The sequence below is a fragment of the Halichondria panicea genome, chromosome 4 (genome assembly GCF_963675165.1).
Source record: "Halichondria panicea chromosome 4, odHalPani1.1, whole genome shotgun sequence".
Lineage (NCBI taxonomy): Eukaryota > Metazoa > Porifera > Demospongiae > Suberitida > Halichondriidae > Halichondria > Halichondria panicea.
Window position 1 is genome coordinate 3,270,982 of NC_087380.1, and position 19,663 is coordinate 3,290,644.

Genomic DNA, 19,663 nt, shown 5'->3' on the forward strand with positions numbered 1-19,663 from the left:
TTTCTTCTTGCCAGGATTCTTCTTGGACTATTTTCACCCAATAAGTTGTGGCTTGGTTCAAGGTCCATGTATCCTTTGTGATTTGAACTTTGATTTGATCTTGCAATTTGTAACGAATCTCAATGTCCACGCTGTGATTCTTGTTAGTCGATGGAACGATGAGAATTGATCAACATCTGTTTCTCGACGACAGTAGCGCAAACAAACGATCGCAACTCGTCTACAGTAACGTCAGTACCGAACCAAAGCTGCAACCTATATCACTGGAGAAACGCTCAGAGGTGCTACTTCTAAATCTCAGCCAGGCGCAAGACTGGACGTCGCTGCAAATGGGTTCTGGGGAGGACGTTTCCAAAAAACATATTCTAGACGTCAGAGTATTCAACCATTTTGCCCCCTCCAATTCTCACTCCAACCTTACCGCCTGCTACCGCAAACATGAATTAATAAAGAAACGTGCCTATATGAGCAAAGGATAAGAGAAAGTGAGAATGCCTCATTCACCCTACTCGTTCTCTCTGCCACCGGAGGTGAAGCGACCGTTTTTTAAAAGACTTGCCTCCCATCAAAGTGTGTGCGTTAGCATCTCAGCTGGATATAATCCACGGGACGCACAATCAGCTGGGCTTACGACATGTCTCCATCGCCATGATTTGTGCCACTCGGTTGCCAACAAACACTGTGTGGATTCCTTTGTAACCAATTGAGTACAATAGTAGAGACAGCTAGTCCACGCAAAAGTCTTGTCCATTGGAATGTCGAGAACCTTTTTGCATTGGAACAATATCTGTGCTACAACTAGAGCTCCACAAAGTTCCAAGCGTGGTATTGTTTGCCTCTTAATAGGCGCGACTCTGGTTTTTGCCATCACTATATAGAAGTGTGTAGGCTGCCTGTCGAATCTTCCATTCTGAGATACACAACTCCAGAGTATATGCCTTCTCCGATGCGTCTGAGAAGCCATGTAGTTGTCTAGTGACACTCTTTGGGTAGTAACATCTGGGCATTAGATGTTTCGAGAATAGGGGTAGTTTCTTCCTCCACTGTAGCCACTCTTTAATTCAGTAGGGCCATCAGGAACCAAATCATCCCAGCCCGCTTTCTCGGACCACAATAATTGCAAGAGCATCTTGGCCTTCACAATCGTTGGTGAATACCAGCCTAAGACATCGAACGTTTTTGCAATATCGGATACTAACGCTCTCTTGGTAAAGCCATCAGTATGTGGAAGATCGGCTACCGTCAGTCGAAATTGATCGTGAGTAGAATTTCATTCGATTCCCAGGGTCTTTGTGTACTCGTCTGGATCAGATAACGATATGGTGCATTGTGCATCCTGTAGTGAATGTGCTGCAACACAGATGGCTCGCTTGCATTCTACTTCCGGAGGAGGAATTTTCCTTCGGCAAACAAAGCATGTAATTCACGCTGTAGTTCTATCGCTCCTTGAATAGAATCAAATCCAGTCAAGCAGCCATCCACATAAAACGAATTCATTACCACTTTGGCTGCATTAGGGTATCTTGTACTGTGATCGAGTGCGTTTTGCTTCACACACATGTTGGCCAGGAAAGATGACGAGGATACACCCAGCGGAGCTTTAGGGTCACTTCGCCAAAGAAAACGATGTAGGTCCTTGTCAGGCTCAGCCAAGAGGACAGCTCTGTACATACGGGTAATGTCTGCGACCATTCCTATCCGATGTATACGAAAACGTAGAAGCACGTCAATTAAGGATGTATAGTAAGATTTCAAAGATTTCCACTCCAAGTATGTTTCCGGGCTTGCGGTCTGCCAGTTGGAGGCCATCAAGGTGCTTCCATTTGCGACTGAGTGATATTAGATGAACAGGTAGATCATTCACGTTGAATTTCCTTGAGGGAGAGTGAACGGGTGTAACCTTGAAGTTGGCTGATTGTGGCTGCCTGATGAAAGACCAGCTATTCCACAAATTTTCGCACTTTGTGAACAGCGACGAAGACGCAAATGCTGAGCAATCCTCTCTGATGCAAAGGATGCTGATGATCCAGAGTCCAAAAGAGCTTGTGGGGATTCGACCAAAACTTGGCAAGTCATCAGTAGCAAATCAGATTGAATTCGAACAGCTGCGTGATTAACAGGTGTCTCAATGTCTTTACCGTCAATGTGCAATAGAGAGTGATGAGGTCTTTGACATTGCTTACAACGATGTAATGATTTGCAGTCTTTCAGAACGTAGGCAATTGAGACAATGATTATTCGATTTCAGCATGAGGCAATCTTCTCTTCATGAGACAAGGATCTAAACTTGGAACACGAGTACAACGGGTGTTTTTCCTTCTTGCATGCCTTGCAATTTTCTTCTGTGAATGTGGGAATGGGTTTGGGTTTAACACAAATCTTCCAGATCGCTATTTGCAGAAGAGATGGGTTTTCTTTCGATAATCGCGAAGTATTCCTGCTGGGACACTTACATTCTGTTGTCTGCCTTGGGTTTAACACCAACGTGATTGCACTGTTAAAAATGGGGTGTTACGTAGCACACTAATTTTAGTAGGTAAATGTCAGTGGTGTGTTAATGAACACACTCGTGTGTTTGTCGTGCTCAACAACACACTTGGAGTGTAATAGAACACACTTGGGTGACACAACAGAATGGTGTGTTGCTGAACACACTGACATCCATACAGTGGTGTAAAGTAGCACACGATATATAAGATATTAAGAAGGTCTTTTTACTTTTCAGATACCAGAATTAATATTTATGTTCCACTTAGTACAGTTAGATCACCAAGAGTGCTAAGTAAGTGCAAGTGAAATAAGAGTTGAAACTGCAGTCCCTGCAAATGCGGGAAACAACTTGCTATCACTCTCAAAGGAAGCTTTATACTTTGCAAACCCAGGAATCCAGGTCCTAAAAGTATGGCTATAGTATATAGAAGCCTGCACAATGCATGTAGAATCTCTACATGCTATATATACTAGAGCTAAGTGGCTAAGTCCGGACCTTCTGTGTGCGCATGCGCATTGAGGCTAGAAGCACATGTAGTGTGCTTTAATTAAAATAAACAAAAGACTCAAGAACTGGAGAAGAACTAAATTTAGCTCTATACTAACTGCACTGAGTATTTAGCTTTCCTGAAGAATATACACTACTGCAGCACTTCATGGAGCTTCCAAAGGCCATTCATGTGGTAAGCTGGTGAAACACTATGTGTGATATGATCATATAAATTATATATAGCCTTTCTCACAACTCAGCCCAGAACTTGACCTCATTTTTGACTTGAGCACTGGTTTGGGTACAGAAGTGACTATTCTCTGGGACATACTAACTGCTATAAGTGTGCAGAAAAGTATCCAGGTACGCGGAGTAATAGATATGCTTACCAGACATAATTGTACGTTATTATTTAGGACAAGACGACTTCAATCAAAATGTGCTACTGCTGCTGTGCGCTCTTTCGTCAAAAAGGAAACATGTGATGTGCTGTCATTAACAGTAATGTGTTGTAATAATCCATTTAAATATGTTGTATAGATGTGTTTTTGATTTGTGTTAAATGACTTGTACATTTCGTTGAAATTGGAACAACACCAAGCTAAATAACATAGAGCAACTACACTATAGAAGTAATCTTATCGTCCTGAAAATAACCAAGTTACGAGCACTGTATGCATGTGCTAGACAACACATTTACCATTATTAGTGTGCTTGAAGGCACTGTATGCATGTGCTAGACAACCATTATTAGTGTGCTTGAAGGCACTGTATGCATGTGCTAGACAACACATTTACCATTATTAGTGTGCTTAAAGGCACTGTATGCATGTGCTAGACAACCATTATTAGTGTGCTTGAAGGCACTGTATGCATGTGCTAGACAACACATTTACCATTATTAGTGTGCTTAAAGGCACTTATGCATGTGCTAGATAACACACTTGCCAATGTGTTCAGCAACACACAACAGTCTATGTGTTACAAAACACCTTTAGGGGTGTCAAATTTAAAGTGTCATACCAACATCCCAAAAGTGTGTTCCAGAACACATCATTTTTAACAGTGTGCTTTTAAGCTTCCTGTCTACATTAGAGGCTTCTGCTGCTTGAGCACGCAGGTCAATGAATTCCAGCAATTCCTTACAATCGGGGACATCAGTATGATCTTGGCTGCCACTCAAACATTGTAACGGCATCGAGTTTTAATTCCAGGAGTGAGTTAATAAATTGTTTAGAGGGTTCATGCCCCATTCTCAATGCTCGTAGGTGCTGGACAACGGTGTCGTGGAGGTTTCGTAATTCCTTGCCATTTCCATCCTTCAAGTTGGGTGTATCCACTATTCGACGAACATGAGTTTGATGGATTAAGCGTGGTCTGTCAAAGCGTGCTTGTTAAGATAGACCATCTTTTCTGCAGGTGCAACGTCAGTTCGGAATTGATCCCAAAAATACTTCCAATTCAGGACATTGCCATCAAAGGTAGGCACATCCAATTTCGGGAGTTTGGCTCCATGTGCTTTGGGTTCTATACTGGCCACATTAGCGTCATGCAGCGATGGAGCGTCATTGTTTCTTAATGGCCAGTGAGCATCGGAAAATTGTTTGTTCAACTTCATCTTGGGAACGTAGGATAGGATCTCCTGTGTCTACTAAATGTAGGGAGTTTCGAAGGCAAAAAATAGATATGTTTTTTGGTCTTTCGATCTCCTCATTCTCCTCATTCTCATTTCGAAGGCTTCTTCTTCGATCTTTAAATCCAAAATTTGTTCGGTATGTTGCTCGAGTATGCATTCGGCATCGGGATCATTGATATCCATACGGCATATGGTTTTTCCAACAGCATCTAGCTTCTCTTGCATGTGTGCAAGGCGTCTATTTGATGATTTCTGTAAATCACGAGCTGGTGAAGGCATCAAGGTTGAGATGAGTCGTTGAATGCGAATAGTTAGTTCACTAATGATGTCGTCATGACCGTCTAAGGCATCTTGTTCCAGGGCGAAGGCTTCTTCTCCGTCAATGATTGCTAGCATGTGAATATTGAACTCAGCATCGAGAACCTTAAGTTTGGTAGCCAAAGTCTGTGCAACACGTAAACTATCGAGATGTTCTCCATTAGACTCCACTTCAGTGATCTTAGAGCCTAATTTCGTTATAGAGCCACGCGTTACAGCTCCTCGATCAGCCAGCCATAGTTTAGGAATTCCGATGAGTATACAAGTATGATTGACGAACGTATAGCTTCACCATATGGCAACTTCCAGAGAATGTTTTTAACAGGCGACGATAAATCCTCCAAGTTGAGAAACAGGTTGCAAATTAGTTCAATAGGGTATCCGGTGTTTATGTGATTTCTCTCTTGGACGCTAATAGATTAAGTGTACAGCCATGAGATAGTTCTTAACGTTCTAATAATACAAAAACAAATCGAAACTATATGAATAATCGAAATACTGTATAAGTAACATTGAAGGCATTACCTATAAGGCTTACAAACACATATACACCTTATAGCGGGTAATTTTCGAGGGTCTCGCAGATTAGCCATTTTTGTAGCCCTCAAAAAGTACCCATTTAATATACAAGTGCTAGAAGCCATTATTGCTTAGGACTACATGCATGTTGTTTGCATAGCAACATTGTATGGTGATTTTGTGGTAATGCAGTTAGTATTTTGCAAGGTCTATGCAAACAGCTGTAATACTGTCTGTATATAATCCCTTCAGGGGAAAGTATAATTATATATCTTAGGGTGCTCATGAATAATTCATTAGATAATGTAATAATTATTAGATAATGAGCTATACTCTCTTGCACAAGCCATAACATTCAGGAACCTCACTAGCAACACATGTTGTGTACCGTATAGATTGTCATACTGTCTGTATGTTGACAAGGCAAGAGATGTTGGCATGGCTGGCCTGGAAGGGAAGATAGCTGACCATGCACTACTGAGCTCTCTTTCAGGAGGTATAGTATATACATGTATTACAGTAGCCCTCATATAAAAGTTCCCGTTCCGTAGCGTTCAACGGCGAAATGGGCGAGGCTCATTAAAATTTGTGTATTTTCCTCCGTGTCATTCATGACCATACATTTGTGTCTCCCCTACAGACCAAAACATCCAACTAAGGTACGGAAGAACAGCTGTCTGTATATTTGAAGGAATAATGGATGCCCCATGCACTCTACACGTCCATCCTTGATGCAACCCTCATCCCATTTATCAATAGCATCTACCCTAACGGCCATCGCTTTATGCAAGACAATGACCCAAAACATACACCGTCATCACGACATGCTGCCGATTATATGAGAGTGAATGGGGTCAACTGGTGGAAGACACCACCAGAAAGCCCGGACTGTAATCCCATGCATAGAAAACCTGTGGCACGAGCTAAAAGAATTCCTCAGAAGAGAAATAAAACCCAAGACCAAGCAAGAACTGATCGATGGAATACAGACATTTTGGAAAACAGTTACTATTGCAAAATGCGGGAAATACATAGGCCATCTAATTATTAGTTATAGATCTGATTATTAGTTATAGAGTTACAAGGAGCAGCAACTGGCTACTGACAGCATAGTAACTTGTACACTATTACACAATTCTATTTTTTTTACTATTATGAAGTTATTATTATGAGGTTATAGTAAAGAAGTGATGTGCAGATGATGCAAATACAAATAAGTGTGCAATAAATAAAATACATGTAACCAAATAAGTGTGCAAATAAAAGTAACCAAGTAAGTGCAATAAACAAAATTAACAGTGAAAAAGTGTAAAACAATGTGACTTAATTATTATTATTGTTAGCATTTGCATTAATTCACTTGATTTGTTAGAGCCGATCTCCTCATTCTTTTACAGTCTTGCTCAATTGCTGTCAAACAATTTTTTCCCCATAGAGCCACTGGATTGCACCAGTAAATTGGGAATAGTCTAAATATCTCCGACTTCAGCTCGTAGAGTTCTTGTCTTGGAAGAGCTGGTCGGTCTCTACATCCATTTGGTGTACACCTGGCCATTATCTCCGACTTCAGCTCGTAGAAATCTTGTCTTGGAAGAGCTGGTCGGTCTCTACATCCATTTGGTGTACACCTGGCCATTACATCCTCTCCAAAATACGTAAGCTTCGCCAATCGCAACGCCAGTGTCGGCGCCTTGCTTTCATAGTGAAATTTTTTGTTCTGGGCCAAAGTGTCTTTTTTTTATTGTAATCTGTCCTTTTTTATCTCGGAAGATGGCAAGGCAGAGTCCATGGCCTTCTCTCCGCGCAGTGGAAGTGGACTGGGGTCTGCGTTGACTGGCTGCTGGGGTGGCTGCTGTACTGCATGGTTGGAGAAATCTGTGTGGGGTTTGAGGTGAAGAGGTGTTAATAGGTGGGTTGTACGAGTGGTTGACGGGGCTTGGCATCTGCAGTTGAGATGCTGATATGTGCCATTGTCGCTCCAACCGCTCTTCGTGTTGCTCCAACCGCTCTAGCACAGACGTCAGGGTGTGCTCAAGAATGCCCACTCTTTCTTGTAGCTCATGTATATATGTCCAGCCTGGCCTGAAGGAGCTCTGTGGACTCAGCAGTATCGTTGTTGCCATACTCGACCGATTGGTTGCTGATTACCATATCACTTGGATTAATCTGTAAAAAACAAAACAGAGGTAATAAATATGTATGTATAATTATAGTCACAAAGGTACAATATGCAATGTACATGATTACATGTACTTACCACAGTCGTAATAGTCGGGGTTAGAAGAGAGAGGAGAAAATAGCGGTTGCGGAGAAGGTGGGCTGCGGTTAGGGGACTTATGTTGGTGAGTTTTAAAATGTTCTGCATGGGAATAACTGAGCTGAGAGAAGAATTTTGGCAGGGGTCAGCGGGGTCCACATCCTGGGCCTTCGGATCAGTGGGGTCCATATCCTGGGGCTTGGGGTCAATGGGGTCCATATCCTGGGGCTTGGGGTCAGTGGGATCTGGGGTTGGGGGGCTTCAGACTCAGATCGAGTTGAAGCCTTTATAGCATTCTGCATTCTGGTGGTCTTGTTTCAATACCAGTTCTACAAGTGGGGCACTGATTTTCTTTGACATGTGGTGCTGATCTGCTGATAAACATAGAGGATTAATCAGGTCTATGCCTCCACATTTAGGGGGAAGTGTAAGCAGTTCTCTAACCAGGTCCCCTGGTGGGCTGTGTCCCGTAAGAGCAGGAATGAGTAATGTCCTCTGCATCTTCTAGGGGCTGCAGTTGTTCTGTGGCCGACAGTGACTCAAGATCTGTGACTCTAAGGAAATAATTCCACTTAGAAGACAGGCCATGTGTAAAGGCAGAGAAGGCCGCCTGTGGTTCTGTTTTTGCGATCGTGCTGAGTGTTTCTACCCATTCTGTGACTTTCTTGTCAATTAGTTGTTTCTGGAACGAGGTGGTGCCGATTGCTCCTCCTAGGTATTGTTTTCCTTCTGTTGAGATGCTAATATCTGTGCCTTGGAACATTGTGCCGGCAATTCCAACAGCTTCTGGTTTGCAAACAATGAGTGTTTTCGATCCATTTGGAAAGTAGCCATATTGTGGCCCAATCGCTTCCAATCTGTCCCACCACCTCTTGAGTCTTTCGAGACTTGATCCGGCAGCTGAGTCGTCAGCATACCAGACTTGTTTGGCAATGACATCAAGACGATGTATCAGTGGTTGTGTTCCGATAGCATACATGGCCATGGTCTCCTTGCGTAGTTCCCTCTCTCGACGTCATACATTGGCCATCAACAAACAACCATGAGTTGTTTCGGTACGTGTTAATCAGGACAGGTGCTAGTGTGGGACAGACGACGGTGCGTTTATGAATAGTACGCTTCCGTTCAATTCGCGTTTTTCTGGCGCCGTAAAAACGGAACGCTTCGTGCAACGAAAACGAAACAGGAACTTTTATATGAGGGCTACTGTATAGGCTGTCACACTATAGACGCAAAATCATTCACCTATGTATACCACGAAAAGTCCTTCCTTCAAGGAAAAATCTACCGTGGATCAGCCATCCTATAATCACCGCAATGAACCGCAGAAATCAACTTTATAAGAAGTACAATGTACAAGTCATCTGGCAGCCAAACAGCCCCTACAAGTACACAAGAAACAAGATAACATCTGAACTCAGGAAAGCCAAGCAAGGCTTCTTTAACAAGATGAACAATGCTAACTCAAAATCTGGAAGCTCTATACAGACTACAAGACAATAACAAAACAGAAAACCAGCATTCCATGTTTTAAGAGCCCCACAGCTGGCCTAGTCACAGATAGTCACCAGAAAGCCAACCTTCTAAATTCTGAATTCAAATTCTGAATTCTTTAAGAATTTCAATCATAGTAGAACCCCACTCTTTGAGTCTTGGAGAAGACTCCTCATTTATTCCAGATGAGCTTCTTTGTACTGTATCTGAGCCTATATAGATACGAAAAAGGCTGCAGAGCTGACGATATCTCTGCGCTGATGCTCAAACACACTGCAAAGGCTATAGCGCCCAGCCTTAAAACTCTATTTAATTTATCACTAACTAAAGGAAAGTTTCCAAAGAACTGGAAGGTTGCTAGAGTTGTGGCTGTTCCTAAATCTGGTAAAAAAGACAATCCTGCCAATTTTTTACCTATATCACTTCTCCCAATCGTCAGCAAAGTCCTCGAACGACATGTATTCAAAGCAATGACTATAATATACTTAGCGGAGCACACTCCACTATCCACTCATCAATGGGGCTTCACTGCCAAAAAGTCAACCATATCGGCCCTACTCTCATTCACACACCACTGCCTCAAATCATTGGATGAGGGTAGAAATGTGTGCTGTCTACTTTGATTTAAGCAAAGCATTCGATTTCGTACCCAATGGCGCTAAAATTGAAGAAAGTGGAATAGACCCATTTCTAATAAGGTGGATTCAAAGCTATCTATCAGAGAGAACACAAGCTGTGGTACTTGATGGCGCAGAATCAAATCATCTGCCCGTAATATCAGGAGTGCCCCAAGGGTCCATACTAGGCCCCTTACTTTTTTGATTTATATTGACCAAACAACAAAAAATAGCCACATTGTGATATACGCTGATGACATACCTCTCTACCATCGTATCGAAAACAGTGGGACTACTCACAACTACAAGACGATGTTACAGCTCTCTGCAAGTGGATATCTGATAATTATCTAAAACTAAACGCCTCTATATAAGTGCTGTTACATGACATTTTCGAAGAAAAGGTTTTTCCTTCATACCCTGACACACATCTATATACATCAGCGAAAGCTGTCCTCTCCTCAAAGTTGAGGAATTCAAGTACCTTGGAGTCACTTTTACATCTACCTAAAATGGGCCAATCATGTAACTATACCATCTGCAACAAGGCTAAGAAACTGATCCCATATAGAAATGTCAAGGTTGTAACAAGCTTGCTACAAGGTGGTTTGGTTGCAGAAAGGTTGTTACAACCTGGAAAACAGGTTGTAACAATCTTGCATTGTGGTTGTCATTCTGATTTACAACCTTGTAAAATAGTTGCAGCAACATTGCGTTCTGGTTGCTCATTTTGTAACAACCTGTTTTACAACCTTGTAAAAGACATGGCAAGTGCACCCCAATTGGTCATATCTTGAATGTCAGCTGTCTAGCTAAGAGCAGGACAGACCTACTGCATACTACCGTATTCACCCGAATTACCAGGACACTCTATTCTAAGGGACACTTCGGACTTACGTAATTTTTTTCACTCTATAATAAGGAACAACAGGAAATGTAAATATTTTTAGACGTCCCGATCTAATTAGAACGAAAAAGAGCATGCGAGACTCAAAACTCTTAGAAACTCTCTGGATTCTACTCTCTGGCACCGTAATATGTCACTGACGGTTTAAGACACCAATTTGTAGACATGGAACCCGCGTACACAGCTTCTAAACTGCACGAAAGACATTTTAGACATTTTAGCTGCAGACCTACCGCGTACATACCTTAAATGGGGAAATATTCGTTCTAATTACTACGGGACACCCTAATACAAGGGACACTTCGACTTTAACGTAATTTTTCTTGCTCTATTCCAAGGGACACTGCAAGCCGTAATTATTTTTTTGCGTCCCGGTAATTCGGGTGAATACGGTAGTTTAGCTAACTCAGACTACTCTATAATAGAACAACTAGATGTTTAGGTTTACAAGCCAAAATGAATGACACATCTATTGGTATCTCTTGGTGAGGTGGATCGAAGAGGAATCAGTAGGAATCATGCCCTCATCCAATGTGCACCAAGTTGCTGTAGCTGTCGTGAGACTGCAATGGTTGGCCAAGAAGTACTATGATGCCAACATTTTTAAGATGTCCAGTAAGTAGCATTCATGATATTAAAAGCCAGACAAACGAGTGCTGCAAGCTGCGCTGTGCTAATTAATGCTTAGCCTCGCCATGTCATGCTTTCTATCAAAAGTATTAGAGTGTTATAGTACTAGAGACTTAGTAGGGGGAATTAAGCTTTTTTTCTATAATGAATTTGAAAGTGAATAATCTCTATCTATATATAGGGGTATGTCTGCAAGAGCTCACACAATTAATGGCTACTAAATAGCTAGCTGCTCTTTTTTGACGCTTGTAGCTAATAATAGTGCAGGACTATAACTCATAAGTTGAATAGAAACTTTTGTGCAAACAAATGATGCTACGAAAGCTGCAACAGCTTTCAATGTGAGTCAAACTAGCCATAACTCAAGAAAGAAGCTTTAGTTTGTAATCTACGAATCAAAATCCAAGAGAACGTGGCTAGAAGCCTATATATATAGAAACCGTTAGGTTTGTCGCATTGCAGCATTTACAGCCACAGTCACTGTCAGCTTTACCGTGTCCCTCTTGCGGCTACGCCTGAGGCATAACAATGTTGAAAGTATACAAATCATCATCATCCCCTATACCTCTATATGTCCACCCCTTTTGCTCATCACGAAGCATAAATAATTAGTGATAGATATGGTCCTATAATTATGACACTTATAATTATGTATAGGCCGCCAGCACGCAGAGAAAGCTGTGTAGTAAACCATGCACTGGTTATAATCAGGAGCCCATAAGAGAAGGAGCGGCTAACTTCAACGTACACTCGGGGATCACATCTTGTAATTGCCGGTGAAACCGCACTTCCTTGTATGGAAGCGACTAAGTGCTTGCAAACCGCATCCCTGCATTGCGTATAACACGTGTAGGGATTCAACCACTTAGTGACCCTGCATATATGGAAATGCAGTCATAACCAATTACGAGATGTGATCCCCGTAGTTAGCCGCTCCTTCTCATATTTATGGGCTCCTGTTATAATCGATGCAGTAAACGATAAATGTGCATCATGTCGCCGTGCCATGAGAAGGCAGCGTAGTGGTGTATACTGTTTGGAACTCAATCAATCTCTCATCATTAATCGATACTTGAAGAGACTAAAAAACTTAATATTATACTTCATAATACTGTATAGCGCGAAATGTTCGAGGGGCTTAATTTTCGCGGATTTCGTGGGTTAGAATTCTATACGAAAATTAAGTCCACGAAAATTGTTCTTAATTAGAATTACCTGCTATCGTGCAAATATTTAAAGGCGTGGCTTCCGGTAAGCAGTCATTCCGCGAACATTGTGCAACGAAATGGTTTTTAGAGGCCAATCCACGAAATATAAGTGTTTCGAAAATTTCGCGCTATACGGTACTATACTTTGTTCTGTTATTTATTTTTTATCTCACTCTTAATGGATTTCACTGTTAAACTAGGTTGAAACTACCTTGTTGCAACCCTGTTAGTAATCAGGTTGAAACCACCTTGTTGCAACCTTAATAACCAGGTTAAAACCACCTGGCTACAACCTTGAAACACAATTTCAAATCCATGGTTCTAGCATTGCCACAACCTTGTAAGACTTGCTTGTTTCAACCTTGCCACAAGGTAGTTATTTCTGTATGAGATAGGTATGTTCTACAGGAAACTCTACAGTTTTTCCAGCAGTCGAGAAACTCCACTAAAGCTCTACAACACAATTATTCGCCCCCACCTTGGTAGTAAGATCTGATTAAATTTAGTCAACCACATCGGCCCTACTCTCATTCACACACCACTGCCTCAAATCATTGGATGAGGGTAGAAATGTGTGCTGTCTACTTCGATTTAAGCAAAGCATTCGATTCCGTACCCCATGGCCCATTACTAGCTAAAGGAGTGCCCCCAAAAAAGGACTGGAAACCAACCACGTACCTTGGCTGTCTTAAAGGTTTCCTCATCAGTCGCAAAGTCAGCCAGATATTTTACTAGCTCTTGAAACAGCAGCTGCAAATGGACTATGTCAGTATTGGACTATGTCCGTATTGGACTACCCTCATGTGAACAGGTTTAGAATAATCGTACATGTAGGTGATACAGATTTACATGTACAATCATGTAGTTGGCCTTCGGGGGCTACAATTAGTGTATCAGTATTAGCTGGGTGTAGCTACATGTACATGCACATAACGTATGAGTTGGACAGTCTTCAGGCAACTATTAGACTGAAAGAAATTTCCCACTAGACAACTTCACCCTCGTGCCACTCACACCCATCTTGTGGTTGAATCCATTGATTGTGAAAGCCACTCCAGAGTTGAAGACCTCCAGGGAGTGCTCCAACTGGGCCACTGAGGCATTGTACGACAGCGACCATAGATGTTGAGGATCAGGTTGGAACTGGGGCGAGAAAGAGATGGGTTTCCAAAAATGTGCATAATTTAAGAATGACCCAGTGTCTACAGCTGCTACATGTACATGCAAACACGAAGCTAGAGCCCCGTTTACACGACACCTAATCCGGGTCGAATCCGGGTCAGATTTTTCTGAGTAGTGGGCATAGTAAAATGACCACTAATTTCATTTGCGCAAACATTGGCTGATAGGTAGCCTCTACACAGGCTCTCCTTTTTCTGTTCTTTATCACAATCGTTCAATAAGATAAAATACTGCCTTAATCGTTCAATGAGATAAAATACGGTATTAATTGGAGGAAGAAAGAAAGAAATAGACGTAGAGTTAGGAAAAAGGAGAGCCTGTATCGGGAAGTCGCGTGAGGGTAGAAGGGTGGTAGAAGGGTGAAAATGAGCGTGGGCATGCTGAGCTAGAGATGTTGGACTGCCCACGCAGATATATATGACTAATAAAACGTTGCCTGCAGCAAGCTGGACATGGACTTGGAACTGGAAGTTCGCAAGCACTATAGCTAGCTATATACCTTAGGCTTAGCTAGATGATCTACTAGTCTAGATTGTGTGTTCAGAGTCTATCAGACTATTACCTTTTCTTGTGTCTTTCTACATGCTAGTATAGATCAAGAATAGCTTAGTCATCATAATTATAGCAGGTAGCTACTGCCACCAGAGCTGGCCACGCTGGTTCTCTGATCTGACTTGCAGCACAGCTTGGTGGTTGTCTCAGTACAGTCTTATTAACTCTGAATGCGTGGGAGAATATCTTACGTCACGATTGTGGGCTACATATCACCCACGTTCATAAAAATCCTTGTGGATCACGCGATTTCCCAAACCAGGCCTTAACTGTACGCCCATTTCTTTCTTTGCTGCCTCACTAGCACTATGTCTTTCTTGTGATTTATGGATGAACAGTGACAACAGCAAGAAAAAGTAAGGCCTGGGAACGAGGCTAGCTGATAGGAAGCTACAGGCTTACTCTAGAAACACCCACGAACATGTACAATACCTCAGAATTAGCCCTTTGTGCTTACTCACAGCTAAACTGCTTCTGACACAATCTGAACCACCCCCAAAGGTGGGTTGGCTAATCCGGATTAGAACCCGGATAAGGGCCGTTTACACGAACGCGGTTAGGTTTAATCCGGATTCCAACCCGGATTAAAGGCCTCGTGTAAACGGGGCTTAGGTGATTACGTCAGCATTGTTTTGACCACACACAGCCATAGGAAAGACCTATTGTGTGTACTCACTTTTCGCTCGGAATAGAGAGAGGAGTCAGGTATACCCAGGCTGTGTTGTGTGACAGTGGACACAGGGTTCAGGGTTCAGGGGATCAATCATGCACACACACTCATCTAAAGGGCAATCCTCAACACCTTTCTTGTACCAGAGTTTGTACTTGGGGCACTCTTTAATCACCACAGGATACTGCACAAACACAGAGGATACAAAGTAATACAGACATACGCATGTACGTACTTGTAGCAACACTACTGCTCTGTGTCACTGTGTGGCATTAATGAATAGTTAATCTATGTTTGACCTTTGTGGGTGGGGAGTCAGGGTCTCCGGTTGAGAAGTCAGTGGCAATGAACAAGTTAGGACTAGGCAGGTGCAGGTCTGGATGGAGCTCGAGATCTAGAATACAAGTAGTGAATTAATGCCAAACTATATATACATGTACGATAACATATCTTACTTTGCCATTTTGTCTTCCAGTCAGCAGGAATATCTGCATAAAACGCATACAAACTAGAAGCATACCAATGATTTGATTAATTCCCCCCCACACGCACCCTCCTCACACCCACATCCATCACCACACCCTCCTCACACCTATGCCACACCCCCTCACCTTCGACACAGTGACGTGTCCCGAACCACCTCTCCTTAAGCCGACACTGAGCAGTGTAGGTGGGAGACAGTGTGATGATGTTGACTCTGTCAGGTGTGAAGTGGGATAAAACGGTGGTGATGGTGGCTGGCTCGTACTCATAGAGCAGGTAGTCACCAGTCAGGTAGTGCTCCACTGGATACAACTGCACGAGAGGACAGGGACATTACAACCCTAGACACATTACTTGATTTAGCTTCTCCAGCTTCCTAGATACATGTACATCTGAAGAAGAGTGCCATAACTAAATGGCTGTTCAAACCTAGACCCACAATGGGACTAAACACAAGTAACCATAAACATGATAATTGAGCTAAGCTCCTAAGCACATAATCTGATCCAAGATCCCGCTAGAAAATTGCGAGAAACAAAACCATTTGTGTGCTAAATGATGGCTTCTGGCCCAACACACCTCCATGCTCTCACAGAGAGCCTCCACAAAGTCGATGGGCTCCTGCTCCTCTCTGAAGTCAAATTCATTCTTGGAAATCCCCTGAATCTCACGAAACACCCTGCAAGGCAACAGTTGATCAGAGACAGTGAATGCATGAGCAGTAAACAACTGTAGTAGTGGAGTACTAGACCGTAGTGGTACGTACTGAACTTAGTCTACATTGTACATGCAGGGTGTCATATAGGATTTTGAAGTAGAGGGGGAAACGAGAAAAGTAACCAGAACATTTTGCTAAAAAAAAGGTCAACTGTTATTTCAATACCCAGCTATGTGGACACTCAGTCATACAACTAGTACTTGAAAGGGGGGGGGGGTATCCATCCCCCTTTCCTCCTGTATGACACCATGACATGTATGTATCACTAGCATAGACAGCGTACACAACATGTACTGTTACTGTCATACCTTTCTTGTGGGCCAACTTCCGTGAGCATCTTTATGTACTGGAACACCAGCGTGATACACTGCACACAGAGCAAACCAAAGTCTGTTATACACTTGTGCACGTGCAACAATGCCAGCAGATACTACTGATACTACTGATATGTACAGTAGTCAGTTGACTTTTGGACCCACTGCCCCACCCTAGTCCTACAGACTTGCATAACAACACCTGACCTTTACTCAATGTAGGACTCACCAGCAAGATAGATTCCAATCCTTGATCCTGATTGTGTGTGTGCATGCGTCAGCATAATTATATCGAGGGGAAACTTGCATCTTGTACATGTACGGGAAGTACATTGTAAAAACACCAGTGGAAAGTGGATTTTAGGGCAGTGAAACCTGTCTATAAAGGGCACACCAACACAGTGGGTGCAACATAGAAGTAGCATGCTAACACAGATTGAAATACATCCATATGCTACATTATGGAGACTTTATAGGGCGTATAAACCTAGATGTACATGTATTATAGACTTATAATTATGCTACTACATAGAAAATGATAACAAGTGCCCATCCCAACAGACTCACAGTGAGGGTGATGTCACAGGTGAATAGACTGAAGGCAGTGTTCCACTCGTATCCTGAGCCACTGTTACCAGCCACTAGGGCAGTGGCCAGGTTCCTGTGGGAGGGGCTAGTACTAGTCATGTGCGGATTGAGTGTGCGTGATACCTTTTCTTGAGCTCAGCATACACACTTCCCTCTCCTTCGTGTCCTAGCAACCAGGACAAATATTCCACTGGCTTGCTCCTACATTTAAACATTTCGTTAAGAACAGTTAATGAATACGTATATTAAGTACAACACATGATTTGTCTGTTAGTTAGTTACATGAAGTACGTGTATACGTACATTACATGTAGCCATCAATGCATTAACAGAATGCTGTATTTGCTTTTATTAGGCAGGGCTATCATCTGCTAGATTGTAGGTGACTAACCTGTAGTGCTCCATCAATGGTGGTAGTTTCCAAGTGAGCCTGAGTTCGTGAGTATCCTCCACCGGGATCACCTTATAGAGACGAGCAAACGTGGCCTCATCAAACACATCCTGGGAAAAGAATTAATTGCTTGAAATTTACAATTGCATCATTTACGTACCTTATTGTCCGACATCAGAGGTACTTCCAGTCCACTACAGAGTACAATATAAGAGGTACATGTACATATATACACAATGCAGAATATTGTTTTAGCTAAGCTAGCTATAAAAAAAACCTACATGTAGCTGAGCTGGTCAGCTAACAGTTATACATACTTGTGAGGGACGGCTGAGAATGACTTTCTAGTCCATTGCTCCAGATTTTTCAGAGGATCTGAATAAAGATAGATAATGGTTAAGTAGATTATACAATGTACATGCACAACATGTACTAGCCTCGATTCCAGGCCGCTCTTCCTCGAAGAGAGGGCCTGGTATCGACTGTTTGTGCATGCGCTACCTATTACCCAGAAACTGGGTAATTTGGATAACATCGTATATGCTCAGTAAAACAATGACGTCACAACGAACGGAAGTGGATTGAAGAAAGTAGATAGAAGTTCGATTGTGAAGGTTTCTAGCCTATCTGATAGCATTTCTAATAGCTAACTTTAACCTGCTATGTTAACAAAAGACTCACAGCCTGCAACAGTGTGGATGACAATTGTCTGAACGGAGTGAAGGCTGACAATAGCCTATACGGACAGGCCACGCCCATCTGCTACTAACCTTGGTGAAAGTCTACATGTAGAATCTATCAGAAAGAAATAGTTGCTGTAACCAAACGTACAGCTCTGTCTCTAGCTAGCTAGCTATGTAGCTCTGTGTATGACTTTAATATTATGAATTTGTATTCTTTGTCTGTATACTTATTCAGGATAATTTTGCGCATGCGCTAGCAAGGCCTCCTTATTGAGGACTTGTGAAGGAGGCTAAACATGTACATGTAGGTACGTAAGGTACAGTTTTTTGCTAGTCAAATACAGAACAATCCATAGGAGGTACATCATTAGACTAGTTATTTTATCCATCGATTACTGTCTACTCACAACAAGACATGACGACCACTGTCATGTAATGAGAAGAGTATAGTAGGTGTTGAGATCCTTGTGCAGATCCTTATGAGGCTGCTCCTTGAGGGAGTCTCTGTTGCCCCACACAAAGTTAGTGAACGAATGTCCGGGTCGAGCAACACTGGCTACATGTATGAGGCGCTTCAAGCGATCACCGTCGTTCTGTACAGCTCTCTGGAACTCTGCCAGGGGAGGATTTAACATACATGTAATCTGACAGAAGGCTTGTACATGTATACAGTGATGAGAGGTCACTGGGCAGACCAACATGGTAATAAAGAGGTGGCCTACTAACATAGGTGGAAACACATGCTATGGAGACTTTGTGGCCTGTTAACTTGACTGTGTATGTACTAGAGGGTGGCCTGCCGTGGTGACTCAGACAAGTGCACTACTGACCATTGTCCACTATCTCTATCTCTCTGTCCAGACTTTGCTTGAGTAGACTGGGGGACGCAAAGAAATCGGCAAACCTAGAGCAGAGGGAAAAACAGTAGCAAGATATATGTAAGAAACACACTATAATATAGTAGATAGCTAAATCAATCAGCTAGCTGCATTCACACTAAACTGACTAGTAACACAAGCAGACACTGTATACGTCATGCTGAGCTCACATGTCCAAGCCCTTCTGGAAGTACTGAGGGTGAACCGAGAACTGGAATACTGTCTGCACAAGAGAATGTGGATTGAGTCTACTGACTACAAGTACATGTATTGCACGTTGTTGGAACTTTTGAGAGCCATACAGTAATCACTCCATGTGACTAAACATGTGACAAGTACGTACTCTTTCATAGTCAGTTGAGGCATTGCTATCTCCACCGTGCTCGCTGGTGAAGGCATCAAAAGCGTTCTCCTCGGGGTACTTCTCACTGCCCATGAACACCACTGCACAATCAAACACAGGCAATACAAAACACAGCCGTTTAACACGATCGAATACATACAAATGGTCTCACCAAATAAATATAGTACATGTACATTGAAAGGAGCGTGAGTGATTAACAGAGTCGTACATGTAAACATATATAAGCGTCGTGTCCGTGGTTACTCAATAATGTGTCTTCACACAGTGGGAGAGC

At 42.5% G+C, this 19,663-nt stretch overlaps 1 protein-coding gene and 1 long non-coding RNA gene across 2 annotated transcripts in view; one reads left to right on the plus strand and one right to left on the minus strand.

Moving 5' to 3' along the window:
• LOC135335357 (nardilysin-like) overlaps nucleotides 1-19,663 on the minus strand; it is an 81,420-nt gene that overhangs the window by 60,659 nt on the left and 1,098 nt on the right. Inside the window, 15 exon segments of the mRNA XM_064530825.1 lie at nucleotides 15,426-15,458; nucleotides 15,582-15,765; nucleotides 16,033-16,132; nucleotides 16,480-16,538; nucleotides 16,715-16,741; nucleotides 17,053-17,146; nucleotides 17,197-17,274; nucleotides 17,465-17,574; nucleotides 17,625-17,658; nucleotides 17,782-17,839; nucleotides 18,555-18,623; nucleotides 18,626-18,760; nucleotides 18,978-19,051; nucleotides 19,196-19,248; nucleotides 19,369-19,469. Of these exon segments, the coding sequence (XP_064386895.1) occupies nucleotides 15,426-15,458; nucleotides 15,582-15,765; nucleotides 16,033-16,132; nucleotides 16,480-16,538; nucleotides 16,715-16,741; nucleotides 17,053-17,146; nucleotides 17,197-17,274; nucleotides 17,465-17,574; nucleotides 17,625-17,658; nucleotides 17,782-17,839; nucleotides 18,555-18,623; nucleotides 18,626-18,760; nucleotides 18,978-19,051; nucleotides 19,196-19,248; nucleotides 19,369-19,469 (1,209 nt within the window).
• LOC135335579 (uncharacterized) lies at nucleotides 3,014-3,559 on the plus strand. Its single transcript, XR_010394542.1, has 3 exons — nucleotides 3,014-3,173; nucleotides 3,241-3,343; nucleotides 3,397-3,559. It is a non-coding gene; the product is annotated as an uncharacterized LOC135335579 (long non-coding RNA).